The following is a 22,112-nucleotide window of genomic DNA, read 5'->3' as shown; positions in this document are numbered from 1 at the left end:
CGCACCTGTTAATATGAGCACAGTGCAGTGCAGGAAGTCAGAGTTCAGCCTGCTGCACTGTCAACAACGTGCGTGTGTTGTGAATGTAGTAAATGAGCATTTTCCTCATTTAAACAGAGATAAAAGCAAACAACAAGGTAAATTTCACTGATCGCTCTGTGATTATATATATATATATATATATATATCTAAACAGTTGCATTTTTGACCTACATGTTATAGACATTCACTGTCTTGATTTTGTGCTTTACTAAATTTAAGGTTTTTTTTCCCCCTGTATCGTAATTTTGTAAACTACTGTCATGTTTGGAAAGTTATTTTCTGAAAAGGGGATTTTCACATACCGGTCAAGAAAATGTCCACCTGCCCTATTTTACTCCTGAATCAAATAAATAACAAATTATAGTTTGCAGATAGAAAATTAAGCTTTTTAAGAATTTTTCAGAATCTCAAATTCTCATAAAACGCAATAAGAACAAAAAGTTTAACGATTTCCACATTACCGCAACGTGAAAATGTTTATATATATTATTTAATTGTAAAGGATTTATTCATTGAAGTAGTACTACCTTAGCACTGCTTTTCATTTTCGCTGATTTTAATTTAAAAATAATTGTACGACTTCATCTTTTTACTGTCACACACACACACACACACACACAGAACGAATGTTTGAACGTAATGACTATGTTTTCAATTATGATTCTCAATGTGAATTGTAAAAAAAACCAAACAAACAAAAAAACGTCCGGATGCTTAATGGAATATTCCGGGTTCAAAACAGTTTAAACTCAATTGACAGCATTTGCGGCATAATGTTGATTACTATAAAAATAATTTCGATTCGGCAGTCCTTTTCTTAAAAAAAAAACAAAAAAAAAAAAAAAAAAGCAAAAAGAAAAGAAAAGAAAAAAAGGAGGAGCAAAAATCTGGGTTCCAGTGAAACACTTACAATGGAAGTGAATGGGGCCAATCTGTGAACATTAAAATACTGTTTCAAAAGTATAGCCACAAGACATAAACAATATTCGTGTTAACATGATTTTAGTGTGATAAAATCACTTACTAACCTTTTCTGTGTAAAGTTATATCCAATTTTACAAATTTGTTGCCATGATGATCCAATGTAATGTCAGCAAACCCTAAAAATCATGATTTTAAACTACTTTACAGCTCAAATAATACACAGGTTTTAACCGAAGAATTAATGTGTGCTTTTACAAAATTACAACTTCACATTTCTGCCTTTTAAACTCTCAAAAAATTGGCCCCATTCACTTCCATTGTAAGTGCCTCACTGTAACCCAGATATTTGCTTTTTTATTTTTATTTATTTATTTATTTTTTAAGAAAAGGGGGAAAAATCCTAATTGAAGGCTTCATTTTCTTTGTGTAAAAAATTATTTTATATTTTTTTGTATTGATTTGGGGTTAAATATGACCAGGGCATTTACTTGACAGATTAACTGGAAATCACCTGAATAGCTAAATAAATCTTATATGGTAATAAGGGAAATTTGTATCCAATTTTTATAAAAATTCATTAATTGCTGCACTAACAAAAACAGTACCAACATTTTTGGAAATGTATCATGGTACCATGGCTTACTTTGTAGTAGCAGGTACAACCCCAATTCCGAAAGAGTTGGGACAGTATGAAAAATGGTAATAAAAACAAAAAGGAGTGATTTGTAAATTATATTCATCCTTTGCTATATTGAAAGCACTACAACTAAACATTATTTGATGATTTACCTTGTGAATTTCATTGTTTTTTTTAATGTACAGTAATTCCAAATCAGATGATTGCAACACGCTCCAAAAAAGTTGAGACAGGGGCAATTTAAAACTAATAACAATTTGACGAGTTGAAATAACAAGGCGATGTGAAACAGGAGATGGTAAACAGGTGAGGCAATCATGTTATAGTATATAAGGAGCCTCCAAAAACAGCCTAGACCTTCAAGAGCAAGGATCATTCGAGACTTATCAGTTTGCCAACAGATGCTTCAGCAAATAATCCAGCACTTTGAGTGTTCAGAGTGTTCAAAACAATGTTCCCCAAAGACAAATTGGAAGGATTTTGGGCATTTCACCCTCTACAGTGCACAATATAGTTAAAAGATTCAAGGAATCTGGTCAAATCTCGGTGCGTAAAAGGCAAGACGAAAACCATTTCTGAATGTGCTTGATCTCTGATCCCTCATATGTCACTGTCTTAAAAAACGTCATTCATCTGTAATGGATATCACGAACATGGGCTTGGGATAACTTAAGTAAACCTTTGTTAATCAACACCACTCACTGCTGCATCCACAGATGCAAGTTAAGACTTTACTATGCAAAGCAGAAGCCATACATCAACACTGTCCAGAAGTGCTGCCGACTTCTCTGGGCTCGGTCTCATCTTAGATGGAAAGTAGAACAGTGGAACTGTTTTTTGGTCCGATGAGTCCACAGTTCAATAAGTTTTTGAAAAACAAAGCCGTTGTGTTCTCCGGGCCAAAGAGGAAAAGGGCCATCCAAGCTGTTATCAGCATCAGGCCCAAAAGCCAGTGTCTGTATGGGCCAGGGGTGTGTCAGTGCCCATAGCATCGGTAACTCACATCTGTGAGAACACCATGAATGCAGACAGATATGTACAAATTTTGGAGCAACATATACTGCCATCCAGTACCGTCTTTTCCAGGAATGTCCCTGCATTTTCCAGCAGGACAACTTCAAACCACATACTGGCCGAATAAGCAGAGAGTGCGGGTGCTAGTTTGGCCTGCCTGCAGTCCTGACCTGTCTCTAATTGAGAAAGTGTGGTGCATTATGAAGCGCACAATACGGCAATGAAGATCCCTTTCAATTGTGCAGCTAAAGACCTACATAATGGATGATTTGGGAAAATTCCACTTTCTAAACTTTACTTGTGTCTTCAGTGCCCAAATGCTTAATAAGTGTTATTAGAAGAAATTATGTTTCACAGTGGTAAACACTTGACTGTCTCAACTTTTTTGGAGTGTGTTGAAATCATCTGATTTGAAATTACTGTACATTAAAAAAACAATGCAATTCACAAGGAAAAACATCATATAATGTGTAGTTGTAGTGCTTTCAATATAGCAAATGGTGAATATAATTTACAAATCACTTCTCTTTGTTTTTATTAGCATTTATCATACTGTCCCAACCTTTTCGGAATTGGGGTTGTAAATACCATGGTAAATGAATATAGTAATTATTCACTACCATGGTATATATCAGGTTACCATGATTTTATAATTTGATGCCATTACTGTACCATGATACTGTATGTTTTTTTTAAAGGCATTGACTCGCATTTCTTTTAATCTAATCATTTCTTATGTTAACCAAAGGTGTTACATTTTTGCAGATCTCGTCTTGTTGAACGCATCAACCCAAAATGAGAAACCTCAATCTGCTGCAGCGCTTGAGGTGTGTGGATCTTCCCATCCCGGGATCCCCACAGTGTTTCTCCATCAGGAGTGAAGCTGGAACCGTGCTGGTGGCCTCCGAGCTCTCCATCACAGAGTATGACCCTCGGACCGGAGAGGTATTTCAAGATTAAAATGAATTCCCATAGTCTCAGTTTCAAATAATGACATAGCGGATGTTTATTTCATTCAAAGTTGCACATGCTGGTGAGGTGGTGTGCTATAGTGGTTAAAAGATCTAGACAGGTGACCTAAAGTTTGTAGGTTCAAACCTCAATACATTTTGATATAGCTGAATAATGTGCTTTTGTAGGTTTACAAGGAGGTGTCACTGACAGCAGATGATTATCTCCCAGAGGATGGTAGTGGGGTTGTCGTGGCGATCCAAGACCTGCCGGATCAGGAGTCAGTGTGTGTGGCCACTGCTAACGGTGATGTCATTCTTTACAACCTCAACACCGATCAGGTGATTATTCATTTGATCTACATTCTTTTGCACTTCAAATGATTTTTTTGGAACACATCTGCCCTTGCTTTGTGTTCTGATTATCAATATCAATGTCTCACAGTTAGAGTGTGTTGGCAGTGTGGACAGCGGCCTAACCGGCATGACGTGGAGCCCGGACCAAGAGTTGGTCACTCTAACCACAGGTCTGCAACACACCGTATTCATTACCACAGACAGATCTGTTCAGAATCCAAGGGTGTGATAATGACATTTCACTCTTGTGTCTGCTTGTGTCTCTTATGGTATATCAGGTCAGGAGACCATTATCATGATGACCAAAGACTTTGAACCCATAACTGAGGTTGCAATCCATCAGGATGACTTTGGAGAAGGTATATGTCACAGAACAGTTTTTATTAATACTCTCAATATCATGCTTTCAAACTGTCACCACTGACACATTGATTTTGTTTCTGTGGATCAGATAAGTTCATCACAGTTGGTTGGGGGAAGAAAGAGACTCAGTTTCACGGATCTGAGGGCAAGCAGGCTGCTCAGCGGAAAGCTGCTGTAAGACTCCTTTGACTCCTTATTGAATCAACTAACCGAACATCACCAACAACAACAACAACAAGTATTTGAAAAGGTTTTCAATTCAAGAAGGGTCTCACATAGTTCTCTTCCACTTCTACAGGAAGTTCAACCTGCTGTGCAGTGGGACGACAGAAAGCCCAGGATCACGTGGCGTGGTGATGGGCAGTTCTTTGCTGTCAGCGCTGTCTGTCCCCAGACTGGTGAGAATATCCCTCAGTACTATTGGTGTAATTTAGGCCTGTTGCGATTATTTGATCTAACCGTGATGTTTGTGCATTTCACATTACAATCTCATTATACTGTCCAAATTAGGGAATTTTAAGCGAATATATAAATGGCATAAAAGTCACTTTTCTGTGTCTCATTTTATTGCATGATGTGAGCACTCCAAATGAACTCCGACCATCTCGCTGACCAGCGCCGTGGACCGCACTCAGAGCAGCTCCTGAAAAGCACATGAAGTTTAACAGCTTCTGAAGCGCTCTGATGTGTGTGCCATCTGCAGAAGTTTTTGAGGATTCATACACGCAGTGTTAATGAAATGCAGTGAAACAGAGTAGGAGATGTTCGCTTCCGAATTAAGAAACATAATTGACTTTCAAATACACACAGAATCTCAAAGGTTTTCCAACATGCAAAATAAGGGCTATAATATAATCTAAAATATTATACAACAGTAAGTTCCGGTCCTCAAATCTGATTGGACGAGAGGCTTTCCAAGAGTGCTGATAGCTCACACCATCAGCACTGGGACGCTTTACTATTTGTATCACTCCACTTGTGTTTGTGGCGTAACAAACGTGTAAGAGCAGCATAGATGTGTGAATTTTCATTCATCCCTGTGACATTAAAGATTTGAACCAGCAGGTGGCGACAAAAGACCGTCTTGTGTGTGTTATGAGCCAGTTGAACTGGCGTTGACAAACTGTGTGTCGTCAGTAAGTACACGGGTTTCTTTGAAGTCTTTGTCTCTCACTTCACGATCGCTCGGATTACTACTACACAATTGCTGAGAAATAGAGTTAAACTAACAGCTTCAGCATGACTGCCGATCACAGCTGTTTGTCGCGATAGATGGATTAATCAAACACGCTCGGGACGTCTAGCTGATACAAGTTTCCGAGTTGTGGAAACTTGTATGTGGAAACATTATTAATTTTTTGTCAAATGTCACTCTAAGACGTCTTACAGTCTCAGTCTTGCCCACCATAGTGGCGGATAGATGAGCAAAATGACCCGCACTGTGCATGAATTACCCGCATTTGGTGGGTTGATGTGTGTTAATTTCAAACCCTGGTTGGCTAAGTTCCCAAAACAGCAGTAAATTTAATATTGACCAAAAAGAGAGACCGATAATAAGTAATGTTTTTGAAGAAATTATTTTTGATGTCATTCTGTCCTTGTGCAATATTTCCAAGTTTTAAATCCTTAAAGGAAATCCTATACCTATTTTATTTCTTGATCCCAAGTTAAAAATTATTTAATGACTTATTAAGGTGTATGTGTTAAGGTGTATTAAGCACACATTAACCTTCCTGTAATGTTCAGTCATTTTTGACTGAAATAACTTTTTCTGATGAAATAATTTTGATTTCCTTTATCTGATCAGTACAAGACTTGGTGACTTGTCCTCCACTAGCCATCTGAACACTTGATTCGATAAGTCTAATTGGTTGTGAAAAAAAAGCGACAGCCCCCACTACCACCACACATACAACATTTGCCATTTTTCACAATTTTCTTTTTTAATTTTGTCAAATAAAATCTTTAAATCAGCCACAGTGCAGTACACACACACACACACACACACATGCAAATTAATGGGTGAGACTAACACAGCCAGAAGGCAGAACACCACACACACACACACCCACCCACCGAGAGCAAAGTTTAAAGTCTGAGTCTTCTGTTTCATACACTTATTGAATTTTTACTGTCCATTGCTGTTTATTACTGTTAATTTTCTTGACATTATTATTAATTTACTTATTACATTTTTATGTTTGAAATAAATGATTGGTAACAAAATGACTATGACTTCTCTTTATAACAACAGGTCATGTTTGACTGTAAGCATAATGTGACTTTATTGCAAAAACTGACACTTCCAAACAGTTAAAAAAACAAAACAAAAAAACAAATGCTAAACTTTGACAAATAATAGTTTGATAAGGTCTAAATATATATCCAAATCCATAACTTGTGATAAAATTTAGAATTACTACACAGTAGGTGGCTGCATGGAACACTGCAGCCATCTATTGGCCATTATTGTCATAACATGATTTTCAGTTTTTCTTTTTTCATCATATTGCAGCAATCTGCCCCCAATACGACACATTCTCATTTTTTCTTTGTTACAAATTATAGAAGTGATGGTTTTTACTGTACAGTGCATTCAGAAAGTATTCAGACCCCTTCATTTTTTCACATTTTGTTATTGCAGCCTTATGCTAAAATGCTTTATTTTATAATTTTTTTCACATTAATTTACACTCCATCCCCATAATGACAAAGCAAAAACCAGATTTTTGATAACTTTGCAAATGTATTAAAAATAAATACTGTAACATCACATTGACATAAGTATTCAGACCCTTTGCTATGACACTTGAAATTTAGCTCAGGTGCATCCCATTTCTCTGGACCATCTTTGAGATGTTTCTACACTTTGATTGGAGTCCACCTGTGGCAAATTCAATTGATTGGACATGATTTGGAAAGCCACACATCTGTCTATATAAGGTCTCACAGCTGAAAATGCATATCAGAGCAAAAACCAAGCTATGAGCTCAGAGACAGAACTGTGTCGAGGCACAGATCTGGGGAAGGCTACAAAAAATGTCAGATGCATTGAAGATTACCAAGAGCACAGTGGCCTCCATAATTCTTAAATGGAATAAGTTTGGAACAACAAGGATTGGTCAGGGTTGAAGGAAAGCTGAACACAGCAAAATACGGAGATATCCTTAATGAAAACCTGGTCCAGAGCACTCAGAACCTCAGACTGGGTCGAAGGTTCACCTTCCAACAGGACAATGGCGCTAAGCACACAGCCAAGACAACACGAGTGGCTTAGGGACGACTCTGTGAATATCCTTGAGTGGCCCAGCCAGAGCCCGGACTTGAACCCAATCAAACATCTCTGGAGAGACCTGAAAATGGCTGTCCACTGATGGTCCCCTTCCAACCAGAGAGCGTAAGAGGATCTGCAGAGAAGAAGGGCAGAAAATCCCCAAATCCAGGTGTGCAAAGCTTGTCAAATCATACCCAAAAAGACTTGAGGCTGTAATTGCTTCCAAAGGTGCTTCATCTAAGTACTGAGTTAAGGGACTGAATACTTATGTCAATGTGATATTTCAGTTATTTATTTTTTAATAAATTTGTTTATCAAAAAGTTATCAAAAATCTGGTTTTTGCTTTGTCATTATGGGGTATGGAGTGTAGACTGATGTGGAAAAAAAATAATTAAGGCTGCAACAACAAAATGTGAAAAAAATGAAGGGGTCTGAATACTTTCTGAATGCACTGTATTTACATAAATTTGCTTATTTGCATATGCAAATGAATGGTTAAATTGAGAAATTAATATGTAAATAAGATCTAAAAAACATAAAACCCCAAAAGAAATGCATTATTTTATTGTTTTTACTTTAGTGAAGAAGAAATGTTATCATTTATAAAAAATTACACCTGTACTGTTTCCGGTCAAAACAGCGAACAGTGAAGTAAACGGCCCTTCTTTAACAGATTAGGAGGGTAAAGAAGTATGATAATTTCTATGACAGTTAACCATCATAATTGTGACAATCAAGTAGTTAATCGCAATTATTTAAAAGTAAATTAATCATCAGCCAAATTTCATAATTGTGACAGCCCTATTGTCATTACATGAGAAGGTTTGTGAAATTTGTATTAAAGCTGCATTTTTTTTTTTTCAGGTGCTCGAAAGGTTCGAATCTGGAACCGAGAATGTGTTCTGCAGGCCACCAGTGAGGTTGTTAATGGACTGGAGCAGCCTCTCTGCTGGAAGTAAGATCTTTGGATTGTCTTGAAATCAATATACAGTAGTTTACAAATGTGTTTATAAATGATTTGTAATAAACTATTTATATTAATGTGTATCATAAAAGGCCAAAATGTCCTCTGGTTCTGGTTGTGATTCTGGTATTTTATATATAGTCTATAATCTATTACTTCTGCAGTAAAACTTTACAATAAGGTTACATTTGTTAAAATTAGTTAAGAACATTAGTTAACATGAAATAACAATGACCAACAGCATTTATTAATCTTGGTTAAAGTTAATTTCAACATACAATAATACAGTTTTAAAAACAAAAGATGTACAGTATATTTTAACATTAGTTAATGTATCATGAACTAACAATGAACAATTGTAGTTCTAACCCTTTAAACTCGGATTGGCCAACCGGCGGTCCCGGTGGGGTTGGCGCCCCCAAAACCCATGTAAACAAGCCTTGCTTATGTGCCACGTTTTCACTTATAACTTCACGAAAAATAAACAGTACATGAAATATCACATACTATTACTTAGATTAGGGGATCTCCATTAAAACAAGTCCACACACAACATAATCAGATACATAGCTCATTAGATAATCCACACTAAGTATTACAGTATGTGCACACAGCACATAATGTGCTATCTGGATAAAAACACGTTAGCTTTTTTAGATCAGATGACGTCATCACAAATGATGAAGTACATTGTCCAGTGTCATGGAACGCTAAACCAGTCGTATTAGGATTCAGATTGTTGCAATTTGGAAGTCATCATATGGGCAGAGAGGACTGTTCACTCTAGTTACATATGACCCACCAGGAGATGGCACCAAGTACATGACACAGACTCAATGATGACTCAAATGGCACAGAATGGAACTTAATGAGAACTCGTTACTCATGCTGGCACGCTTTGATGATGGAGCATACCTTAAGTCATTGTTGTTTTTGCATGTGTAATTAGTTCTTATGTACAATTATTATGTTTTATTTGTTTGGAGAGGCTTTTGGACAGTAGGATAAATAATTTTTGTAATGCTATAACTTTTGATTGCTTTGTTGAATCAACACAAAATTTTACTCGGCTACAGGTGAGTTGATTGGGAACAAAACAAAAGCAGTTTTTCAGAGCTACCTAAACCTTTAAAATTATACCAAACAATTGACCCTCTTTGGTTTTTTGTCGAGTTATAAGCCTTTAATTTTGGTCATGCCGCGGAAACAGGAAATCTTTAAAAACACCTTCAGAGCTTAAAGGGCTATATTGTTAGTTCATGATACCTTATGCATTTACTAATATTAATGAATGGAACCTTCTTTAAAGTGTTACCACTTCTGCTCATACTTAATTTGAACAAACCCTTTATCCTAGTATTAAACTTCAGCTTGTAACTCATCCCACATTTTTTGTGCTACATCAAATCTTGTGACTTGTTGAATGGAGGTGTGCTAATACTTTTCTAAGGGATCAAACATAAGATTTTCACCAGAGGATCAAAAAATCCCATAGACTTACTGTATATTGAAGGAGGGAACAGAACCATATCTAGAGACCAGAATATCATAGCAATAGACTTTTAATACCACTCACATTTTGTTTAGAAAATGTTATGTTAAAATTATGTTGTTATTTTTGTTTTTTTTTGTAGACCCTCTGGCAGCCTGATCGCCTCCACACAACGACACCCAAACAAACACAGTGTGGTGTTTATGGAGAAGAATGGACTTCTACATGGAGATTTCACTCTGCCCTTTGGCAAGGAGCAGGTCAAGGTAGATTTTCACTCGTCAGTACCTATGTGATATTAAAGATCTGAATTTTGATTGACCTGTATAGATTTGATTGTAGATACGTGAGATTGTTTGTGTGTTTGTCAGGTAAAGGAACTGCTGTGGAACAGTGACTCTACTGTACTAGCTGTCTGGATGGAGGATTTGAATTCTGGAGAAAATGGCCATCCCAACACATACTGTAAGACAATATTCCTGAGTCAACTTTGCACATGAAACTGGAATAGCAGAAAGTATTTTAACATTGTAAAATTGCACACTTCTCCTTTGTATGAACTCTTTCCCAGTTCAGCTGTGGACGGTGGGGAACTATCATTGGTACCTAAAGCAGAGTTTACATTTTGGCAATGAGCCGTCGAAGGCTCCAGCGTATGTGTGCTGGGATCCAGAGAAGCCCTTGCGTCTTCATCTCCTGACCCGTGGATGGGCCAGCTACACCTACGACTGGGGCTGGAGCACCCAGCGCAGTCAGGGCAATGATTGCTATGACAACGCCAATGTGGCAGTGATCGATGGAGGCAAGTGTGAAGACTGACCAGTTTTCTTTAGAAAGATTAGTTATTGTCTGTTATGTGCTGTGCTTCTTACTTACATTAAACTTTAGATCATTTGTTTGTTTAATTAATGAACTTTTAGTATAGTCACGCATTTGTGATTTCTTGATGATTTCAGTGTTCACAGCTAATTGTCCAACATCTGTTTTGCAGATAAAATCCTAGTCACAACATTTCGTCAGTGTGTAATTCCTCCACCCATGTGTGCATTTGAACTTCAACTTCCTGTTCCTGTCAACCTGGTCACTTTCCTCTCTCAAGCCCAGAGAACCAATGAGCTTGCAGCTCTCACAGCCGACGGGCGTATTTATGTATACGGTCAAGGTTCGTTGAGGAGAATTTTTAAACTTTCTTAAAAAAAACTTCTTTTAAAGCTTAAAAACGACCCAAAAGTATCATTAAAGTGCTAAAACAAGTGCTGAACAGTGTAAGGGCTCACGTGAAGATGCAAGCCACCCTTTGTTGCCGGACTATTTTTGCATGCTCGAAGTCTAAACCAAGAGTAAACACACTGTGTTTAGGATGTTGTTTAAAGGCTTTTTATACATTGAATCAGGCATATATTAAAGTTTCTCACTTGTATTTCATATATGCAGGTGGTGTTGAAAATGGAGGAACTCCTGGGACATCTGGCTTCAGAGTAGTCTCATCACCGTTAGTTCTAAAGAAGATATTCAGGTACAAACATGACCTTTCTGTTTAAAATTGCATTCTTTTATGTGGCAGTCATTGATAACCGGGACAAATTTCAGTCAGATGGTCTTCCTGAGCAATCAGAATTCAGATTCAATCATTTAGGCGGTTTCTACAACAGAGGTTTTCAAACTTTTTGGTGTGTGTGTGTGTGTGTGTGTGTGTGTGTGAGAAAAATATTAAGAGTGATTTTATAAATAAAATGTGTTGTTAAATTAAATAATTTGCAAAATGCTAAATTAAAGATTTAAATTTTTTTTTTATTGTCATTGTACAGAAGCAAAAAAATAAGAAAATTAAATTGTATCTGTCAAAAAAAGTATTGACAACAATACTTTTTTTTTCCTGCCCTCTGTTAATAAATGTATAAATAAATGAAACATTTTCAGTTCAACTCATTTATGTACTGCTTTTCACAATAAATATTGTTTGAAAGCAGTTTTACAGAGAATAGTGCCTAACAACACCCAGTGAGCTACCTAAAGGTGACAATGGCAAGGAAAAAGTCCCAAGAAAAATACAACACATACAACTATTCTTGAGGATATGTACACTGCAAGGAAGGAGAGCGATGTACTCTTCAAAATAAATAAGAAATATATTTTTCATAAAACTTAAAGGTGCACTCAGTAACTTTTGTCTTTGTGTCATCTTGGACTTACACTGACACCTAGTGTCTTGGATGCAGCATCATTTAAAATCAATAATTTTCAGTTTCAGATGCCATTGTAGAAATGTAGTATTCAGTCAGCCATGATTACTTTAATCTATCAGTGAAAGTGTGAAATAACAGGACGGTTACTGAGATTAAGTGAGTAGTATTCGGCTGGTCATGTGATTCTAACATGGCAGCCCCCATGTGCGGACCCTCTCCATGTAGAATAAAACAGCTTTTATAAGGTTACTGATATGACTGGAGTCTTCAATTTAATGTGATTTCCTACATATACTGCAAACTTACAATTCATGTCTTTAGGAGTTAAACTTCCTGTTAAAAATTAGGGCTGTCAATAGAGTAATCGCAATTAATCTCAATTTCCAACAATTTTTCAGAGAGCAGAATGAAACCGCAGTAATGTCAAATTCGGTAAATGTTAATTATTTTAGCTCTTTAATTTTTTATTTTATTTTGTAATATATTTTACATTTTATTTGTTTTTTCCCTAATATTTTTCGTGGACCCCTTAGCACCCCTTGCTGCCCCATGAGGGTCCCTGGACCCCAGTTTGAAAACCCCTGTTTTCTACAAGCTGCCAGAGTAAAGATGTATGGAAATGAGCTGAATTGCATTTCTGTCATTTTCAGTTGTACTTTTGTTGTCGAAATTAACACTGCGGCCAATCTCGACAATACAAATACTGCTGAAAATGTTTGTTGACAAACAGTAACGAAAGTGAGATGAAAAAGACACATCATGACGATAATCAAATGATTTTAACTTGAACATACTTTTGACAAAATTATGATGAGGAAAAATATAGCTGCAAGATATTAACAATGTTGTTTATGTTGTTGTGTTTTTTTAAAATCTAGAATTAATTGATTCAAATAATCCAACCATAGAATGTTGGGGATTTCAAGCTGTGCGAGCTGCAGGAGCTGAACAACGGCAAATTGAATCAATGATAATTATATCACTCAAACACATCCTATACTGAATATGTGAAATTAATCAGCTATATACACAACATGTATGTAATATTACAAGTTACATCTGCACAGACAATGAAGCCAATGAACAGGTGAACTAAGTTACGCACTTGCCATTATGTAAATTAATCGCAATTAATCGCATATGTAAATATGTGCTGAGAAAGGCCCTCAAATAACAATAATTCAATAAATTATGATTGAATAATTATAAATATAATATGTATTATAAATATAATAATTCAGATAATTAAAATACATTACATTATTGTGGCAGATGAGTAAAGCATTAATAAGACAATACAAAAAGGCAATATATTGTTTATTTCCATATTATTGAACATAAGCCTATCACTAGCTACAGTCCACATCAATCCATTTTGCAATAGAATTTGTCAATCTGTTTGAGATAGATATATTATAAGGGCTATTCCAAGTTTGTGTCAATTTACACATTTTCAAGCTTCTGACCTTGCGCTCCATCCAGTTGTGTTTCAATGCAAGAACACATCCTCATCTTGTGCTGTCTGCTGTCCGTAAGTGTTGTTTGTTGTTTGTACATCTGCGTGTTGCTTATACAGCTGGAGTTTCGCTTACTGCCCCCTGCTGAAAACAGGTGGTACCTCTAGATTGAATTGCTCCGATGGTAGTAAGATTACTTATTAGGGTGTGAAGACATGATTAATTGCATTAATGTGTTGTTTTTGTGTGTGTGTGTGTATATATATATATATATATATATATATATATATATATACTGAATTAACCCATTAAATCGACAGCCCTAATTTGGACTCAAACACTTGTGCAGGATCGCCATGGATCAGGAGGAACCTCTGACACTACGTTTGCTGCTGTGGTTGAGTGAGAACGTGTTTTTGGCAGTGGCCCATGGAAAAAGCTTGACCCACTTGCTGAAAATCACCCCATCAGACAGCCATGACCCCAAGGATACGCTGGAGATTGGGTACCGCCACTTCAAACAACTAACACCTCCTGTCTTGCCCACATTTGCATTCACTGTAGCTCAAGCAAAAACAGATTGATCTAATTGCCGTAGACATGGAATAACTAATTTATTCCAGTCTTGCTGACAAAGAGTCAACTGTTCTGTTTTTGTTTTTTTTTACGCTTTTCTGAGCACAATATCAAGTGACTATTTCTTTTTCTTAAATTTGTAATGGTGATTCCTCAGGTCTGAGGTTCCAGTGGATGGTCATGTGATCAGCTTGTGTCACAGTCTCAGAAGTGGTACAGTGGCCCTGCAGCTTGAAGATGGACAGATAAGGAAACTTGTCATGGGTGTGTCAGTCCAGTAATGACAATTGACTACTACATATCTGTCTCTGTGTGACTTGTCCTGTGTTTTATGTTTTTCATACCCTGAGATGTTTGTGAGTTCTGTTAATATTCTAAGCAGTATAATAACTTAATAATTGAAGTAATATGTAATTTCATTGCAGACTCATCAGAGCTCAGTGTAACGGAATGGAAGGATTCCACCGGTAATGCCATCAACTTCCCCGGACCGTGTGTTCAGACAGCACTGTGTACCCTCAATGGAGAGGTAAAGATATACAGTATATTCTCCACTTTAAATTGACCTGTTTCATATCATGCCTTGCCCTTCAACTAATACAAGCACTTAATATGAATTTGTCTTTCACCAGGAGTATTTGATAGGCCTCACAGAGAGATCGCACCTCTATATCGGTGACTCACTGGTACGTGTGAGGATTTCAGAAATTATGAATTAGTCCCATTTGACATGGTGTTTTTATTATGTTGTTTATGTTGTGTTTGTGACAACCTTGGCTGTTACTTCAACAGGTAGCTAAAAATGCAAACTGAATATTTGAATAAATGAAGCCTCAGGTGCCAATGAAAGCATAATGCGAGCATGAGTTTATTCTGCTCTTCTTCAGGTGGCCTCCAACATCTCTTCATTTGTAGTGTACGATGAGTTCCTCCTGCTCACCACACACTCTCACATGTGCCACTGTCTCAACCTCAGCACACTCTCTGTTAAAGGTATGTGTGAGCTCACGAAAGGAATGAAACATTTGAAAGTACAGGAATAAAGAAATATAAATGAGCAGGCATGTCACTGGCGTCCCTAAACAGGTGTGCAGTCTGCTTTAAGCTCGGAAGCCAATCAGAATGATGAGACTGTGCGTAAGGTGGAACGTGGCTCTCGTATTGTTTCAGTGGTTCCTCAGGACACCAGACTCATCTTGCAGGTAAACAGACAGTGACTCGGCTCACATATGCATGTGATTGTGGGATTACAAAATGGGGTCCAAGTGTCTGAGATCACTGGTGAAATTGCTGCTATTTTGCATTTTTCTAGTTTGATAATTTTTTAATTACAAATTATACTGTCAGCATTGGAGTTGAACAAGGATCAATAAAAATTAATCAGCAGCTTGTGCAATAGTGTATGTTAGGGACACACCGATGTATTGGCTGCTGATATTTATCGGCTAATAATTGACCAAATTAAAAACATTGGCATATCTGTTATTAGCATGAACACACCAATATGAAAAAACAAGGCTTTATTTATAATTTATTAGTAAATCACTTTGTAAAAACTCAATCCAGAAATAATAATAGCCACATTATGTAGAAGGGTTTGCATTTCTAAGAACATGTAATATTTAGGGCCCAAGCACTGAAAGTGCGGAGGCCCTATTGTTCTTCTAAGGATTATTATTATTATTCTTTTCAAGGTTTTCGGTACTTTTGGGGTACTTAACATGCGTGAAAACTCTGCACACAAATTTTGCACATATATCAGAGTCGTCAGCCATTAGGGCTGGGCAAAGTGGGGGGGGGGGGGGGGGGGCTCTGTAGCACCCCCCTTTTCACCTACAGTTACCAAAATTGGTACAAACCAAACAACTTTCATACTCACAGTCATTAGCTCCGCCCAACAGAAACTAGGCCATTTTGGATTTTCTGAAAATCACAGGCTCTGAACTTTTAAATACTCCTTGTGGATTAACGTGACTGACACCAAATTTGTGAAACATCATGCCAAGACATTGTCGATGCTAAATTGCGAGTGGATTTTTTAATATTTTTTATATGGCAAAAAATGGGAAACAGGAAGTGCCTTATATCTTCTGTGTGCATTGTGTGATTTTGATGAAATTTCAGCTGTGTGTTTAGTAATGGGGGCTGATCACATTGATGAGGCTATTATGGGTCTCGGTCATAGCACCACCAACTGGCAGCAGGAAGTATGGCACTTTTAACAGACTTTTTTAAATAGCTCTCTTGTGTTCACATGAATTGCTTCAGAATTGTAAAGGAATATTTGATATCTTAAATAGTGTTTCCATGGCAACGCATTAATTGTTATTATTCCTTCCTATATTTGGGTGTTGTTGGCCATTAGGACTGGGCAAAAGTTCACACATGGGCATGTAGGGGGGGCTCTGTAGTGCCCCCTTTAAAATGGGCATGTAACAAGGTCCCTGTAGCACCCCCATTTTCACCTAGAGTCACCAAACTTGGTACATATATTGTTCTCATCAAGCCGAACAACTTTCATAATTATAGTTATTAGCTCCGCCCAACAGGAAGTCATCCATTTTGGATTTTTTTGAATATTTCTGTCTCTGAACTTTTAAATACTCCTCCTAGGGGATTCATGAGACTGTCACCACATTTAGACAACATTATGCCAAGACATTGAAGATGCTAAATTGTGAACAGATTTTTGATATATTGAATGGTGTTGCTATAGTGAGGCATTCAATTAATGGTGAAACAGGAAGTGTTACATATCTTCTGTGCGCAATGTGTGATTTAGATAAAAATTTAGATGTATGTTTAGTCTTAGGGGCTAATCACATGGATGTTACTTTTTGGGTCACGGTCATAGTGCCACCCCCTGGCAGCAGGAATTGTGGCTCTTACAACAGACTTTAAAATAGTCCTCTTATATTTACCCAAATTGCTTCAAAATTGTTTAGAATAATGTCAAATGCCAAATGCATGTGTTCATCTTGCATTGTTTTCCAAAAACCACTGGGTGGAAATGGACACGTGTTGTCACGCTACCAAAATTTCAGTAGGCGGTACCGATACCAGTGAAATTTCATGATTCTCGATACCAATTTAGTTACCACAGCAAAAATATGCTGATATGACAGTGTGCTATTGAACACACCCGTTTACTTTAAAAAGTTACATTTCAACGTAAATAATGCATTAAAACAAATACGTTTCCTTCAAGTGTTTCTCAGTCAATGATGCATTGCTTAAATGTTTTTAAGTAGTGCCCTGAAATCGGTTTTATTCTTTACCAAATCATGTTTTTCTTTTAGTTATTATTATTATTATTATTATTACTCTTTTCCAGAACTCCATGATTTAGAGTTGAATTTAATTTCATCATCAAAATGGTGTCTAATCAATTCATTCTTAAAAATTTTAACAAGTGAAAATCATTGAATTTTTTTTGCAATGTCTTGCTTGTGATATATTGCTTAGTTATTATTATTATTTATTATTATTATTATTATTATTATTACAGTTAATATTACATTTTACTATACAGTTGTAATATTTCTGTCACAATTTCTTAAATTTCAGGGCTCTAGCTTATATTTTGAAATGTGCTTTTATTATGACGTGTATTTCTTGACGGAAACTTCACTTTCCGGATAAACAGTTAAAAGACACAGAGACTTTTAAGTCACGTCTGAAATCTCATCTCTTTACACTGACCTTTGAGTCTGACAAATGAAATGTAGGGTACAGTTTTGGAGTGTTTGTATTTTGTGTTTTAGATTACTGATGTTTGTGTGTGGAAATTTTCAAATGTTATGTTTTAAATTTTATTACTGTGAAGCACTTTGGTCATCTGTTTTACTTTGTTTTAGATGGTATTTAAATAAAGTTGAGTTGAGATTAAATCACAAATGCTATGATTTAATTATATAAATATATCGTTTACATGTGGTGCGTGGTTCACAGTAGATTAGTGCTCTGCTCTTTCATCTGATACAACATGTCGTGAATGATTCTCAATATGTATGAGCTGTCGGATTTATAAATTCATTCAAAGTATGCAGCACTTCCACACTAAGATTGCGGCCTTTAGTGGTTTAATAAATCACACTAGGACATGTCACAATTTTAATTTGATTAATTGTCCATTTCAGTGTAAGGAGTAACATAGTACGTGCTCAAGATGAGCATTTTTAAGCAGTTGTGTGTCAGTCATACTGCGAGCTGGTACCAGATAGAGTAAAACCGAATGCAATTTTAGAGTTTTTAGGAAAAATTGATTTTAAAAACCTTTTATAGAATTCCTTACACATTTCTCGCCATGGAAATAGCCATAGAAGCTGCCATGGCATTAAAAACAAACAACCAGATAGAGTTGGTGATCGGTACTACTGGTAATGCAGAAACACTGGTATCGTTTCATCTTTTTATTTTTTTTTATTTTTTTTTTTTAGGATCGACTTGGTACCGATGTACCAGTACATTTGACAACACTAGACCCATTATGCTTGGGCCAATTTTTATTCTTTCTCGTTTTCACGTTAATGAGGAAAAACCGCCATAAACAGACGTGACAGTTGTGAATGTGGCACTTACCTATAGGCTGCATGATGAGGGAAACCATCCAAATGCTTTGAAACCAGCAGACTTTGACTTCTGAGATATCGGTATTATATCCATTAATGCTGCATGATTGATTGAATGAAGACTGAAATCACATATGGCCTTGCACTTTTACTAAACCTAAAAAGGCTGCGTTTTGAAATCTATCTGAATATCCACACTTCCCAACTATATAGTATACCAAAAACAGTATATGCCAATGGAGTAGTATGTCCAAATCGTAAGTATTCATATAACAGTAAGCGAGAAATGCCAGATGACCTATTATTTCTGGCAAGATTTTGATGTGCGGATTGACTGGACTGGATTATTACACCATATATTGGGGTCACTGCTCAATCCTACATCCCCGGATGAATTACGTCCTAAATATATTCATACTACTTGCATGTATACCTAAAAAACGTACTGTTTACCAGCCAAAAAGTGCGTCCTTCATTGAATACAGTACATACTGACAGTATGCGATTAAGGACACAGGGACTTACTTCAGAACATCGCCGAAAATAGTAGGTCATCCAGGTATTTCTCGCTTATTGCTTCATGAATACTGAGGATTCGGACGACCTGTTTTTGGCATACTATATAGTAGGGAAGTATGTATATTCGGATGCAATGATTGAGAAACAGCCATAGGCTGAGTTCAGAATGGCATACTACTCTTACTACGTCTGCCATGTATGTACTATGGAAGTGTGTAGGGCTGGGTGATATATCGAATATTAATATAATATATAATCACGATGATTTAAAATGAGGAAATGAAATTCAGCAATATCGTGTACACTACCGGTCAAAAACACTTGACTGAAATGTTTCTTATGATCTTAAAAATGTTTTGATCTGAAGGCATATGCTTAAATGTTTGAAATTAGTTTTGTAGATAAAAATATAATTGTGCCACCATATTAATTTATTTCATTATAAAACTAAAATTTAATTTAAAAAAAAGTTTTTGAAATTGATGACTTGGACCAAATAATAAAGAAAAGCAGCCAGTAAGTGCCCAACATAGATGGGAACTCCTTCAATACTGTTTAAAAAGCCTCAAGAATTTGGTTGAGAAAATGTCAAGAGTACATGTCTACAAATTCTAGGCAAAGGGTGACTACTTTGAAGATGCTAAAATATAACACAGTTTTGATTTATTTTGGATTTTGTTTAGTCACAACATAATTCCCATAGTTCCATTTATGTTATTCCATAGTTTTGATGACTTTACTATTATTCTAAAATGTGAAGAAAAAAACAATTATAATAAAGAATGAGTAAGTGTTTCAAAACTTTTGACCGGTAGTGTATATTGTGATGATTTTATATGCTTTTTATTTTGCCATTTAGTTTCCTAAAGAGCATCAGTTGACTAATTTCACAATCCTTCAGGGCTGCACAATTAATCAAAATAACATTAAATTGGCTTTATGGTCATATGTGATTATTAAACTGCAAAAGGCTGCAATGAAAGACAGATAAACATGTCTGTGTGCACTTCAGGTGGTGCACTTTTCTGTCTACACGCGAGGCTCAAGGACTCTCATGGACTTTTAGAGCAGTTCACGTGCATTGTGAAAAATGTACTGCAGGTGTGAGCATTCTCAGTTCCAAACATTAGTAACTACCACAAGTATTATACAATTCTACAAAGGTGGCACAGGATAACAGAAAAGGAGGAGATGAAAATGTTTTACCAGATGTGGAACTCTGTGAAAGACACACAACACTTTCCGTGTCAAAATAAAAGCTCCAGGTGAAAGGGATGTGTCAAAATAAAAGCTCCACCTTGTTCATTCACAGAATTTTTTTTATTAAAAAATATATGAAGGTAAATAATGCTTTTTACTAAGCTACTATGTATCATTGAATATAAAATATAAATATGCATATCAATGAAAGTGATTAGATCACATTCTCCCTTGTGTTAATTTAATGAAAAACTGAGGAAACATTATTATTTCTAAATGGATTTTTATTTAAAGAGCCCATATTATGCTCATTTACAGGTTCATAATTTTATGTCTACTAGAATAGGTTTACTTGCTTTAATGTTTAAAAAATACATTATTTTTCTCATACTGTACATTGCTGCAGCACCTCTTTTCACCCTCTGTCTGAAACGCTCCTGTCTCTTTAAATTCCCCCTTCGGAAAAGCCCAGTCTGCTCTGATTGGTCAGCTGGCCCAGTCTGTTGTGATTGGTCAACCGCTTAGAGCATGTGTTGGAAATGTAATGCCCCTTACCATAACCGAAGTAGCCCTTAGGTGGGCATTATGCAAATGTGTTACATAGTGACATAGCTAAGTCACGGAATTAATGGCTGGACTGCAAACCAGGTGTTTCAGGCAGTTCAGGAGCAGTATTTTCTGTGGGAGAGAGTAACTCCCATTGGCATGGACTTTGTAACTTTTCAGACCTTTTACATGCACAAACAGCTATATTACACACTAAAGGAAAGGTAAAATCCCAAAAAGCATAATAGGGCCACTTTAATAAGTTTAATCCACTTTGCTACAATGGCTTGATGGTTTGGATGAAATGATGGATCCTCTGATTAAAAAAAAATATCACTTTTGAGCCATTTCAGAAAAAATACATAATTGTCGATATGTATATCGAATATCGTCAATAGGTTGAAATATATCGAGATATATAAATTTTTAGCCATATCGTTCAGCCCTAGTAGCATGCCATTCCGAACTCGGCCATTGTCTGCATTCAGCGCTCAAGTCAGCGCTGTGTGAGCAAGCAGAAAATAATACAGAAATTTAAAAAAAAAATGTTTTTCCTTTGGTTAAAACTTTTATTTTTCCATGTTGTGGTTGACATTGCCGTGGAATTGCCCAACATATGCATGGTATGAATTTATAATGTTCTATCATATACAGAACAGACATGTAAAATGTGAGTTCTGTTGTTTTGAACTGCAAAAACAAAAAAAGTGCAAAAATGTTTTATAAGTACAAAATAACCTTTTTTCATATCAATCATCATGTAATCACATTTTGTTATTTTTTTTAAATCATTTTAATCTTCTATTTATCTTTCATTGTAGCTCTCTAAAATGTAGTCATGTCATGTGTTCATCAGATCCAATTTCAATGGGAATTATTTACTGTTAAAACAGTAAAAATGCTTTTGTAATTATTTGTCCATTTTTAAAGCATAATTCCATTGTAAAACAGTGATCTAATGACAAAATAAGGTAAGTGGCAAAATATCGGTATCGGCCTATAGTTTTTTTGTTTGTTTTTGTTAAAATCGATATTGGCC

General features: G+C 36.1%; 1 protein-coding gene across 1 annotated transcript in view; it reads left to right on the top strand.

The window, feature by feature from the left end:
* Positions 1-31: 31 nt before the first annotated feature.
* The window catches only part of elp1 (elongator acetyltransferase complex subunit 1), a 41,336-nt gene continuing 19,255 nt past the window's right edge, over positions 32-22,112 (top strand). Inside the window, exons 1-19 of the mRNA XM_051649482.1 lie at positions 32-137; positions 3,383-3,562; positions 3,757-3,909; positions 4,013-4,094; positions 4,203-4,283; positions 4,376-4,461; positions 4,586-4,685; positions 8,427-8,517; positions 10,161-10,284; positions 10,390-10,483; positions 10,590-10,820; positions 11,010-11,180; positions 11,453-11,534; positions 14,011-14,166; positions 14,395-14,501; positions 14,663-14,766; positions 14,870-14,923; positions 15,125-15,230; positions 15,324-15,439. Of these exons, the coding sequence (XP_051505442.1) occupies positions 3,413-3,562; positions 3,757-3,909; positions 4,013-4,094; positions 4,203-4,283; positions 4,376-4,461; positions 4,586-4,685; positions 8,427-8,517; positions 10,161-10,284; positions 10,390-10,483; positions 10,590-10,820; positions 11,010-11,180; positions 11,453-11,534; positions 14,011-14,166; positions 14,395-14,501; positions 14,663-14,766; positions 14,870-14,923; positions 15,125-15,230; positions 15,324-15,439 (2,088 nt within the window). The 5' untranslated portion in view covers positions 32-137; positions 3,383-3,412. The remainder of the gene's footprint in view (positions 138-3,382; positions 3,563-3,756; positions 3,910-4,012; positions 4,095-4,202; positions 4,284-4,375; positions 4,462-4,585; positions 4,686-8,426; positions 8,518-10,160; positions 10,285-10,389; positions 10,484-10,589; positions 10,821-11,009; positions 11,181-11,452; positions 11,535-14,010; positions 14,167-14,394; positions 14,502-14,662; positions 14,767-14,869; positions 14,924-15,124; positions 15,231-15,323; positions 15,440-22,112) is intronic.

Source organism: Myxocyprinus asiaticus, chromosome 22 (genome assembly GCF_019703515.2).
Source record: "Myxocyprinus asiaticus isolate MX2 ecotype Aquarium Trade chromosome 22, UBuf_Myxa_2, whole genome shotgun sequence".
Lineage (NCBI taxonomy): Eukaryota > Metazoa > Chordata > Actinopteri > Cypriniformes > Catostomidae > Myxocyprinus > Myxocyprinus asiaticus.
This window is presented reverse-complemented; position numbering and strand designations above follow the sequence as displayed.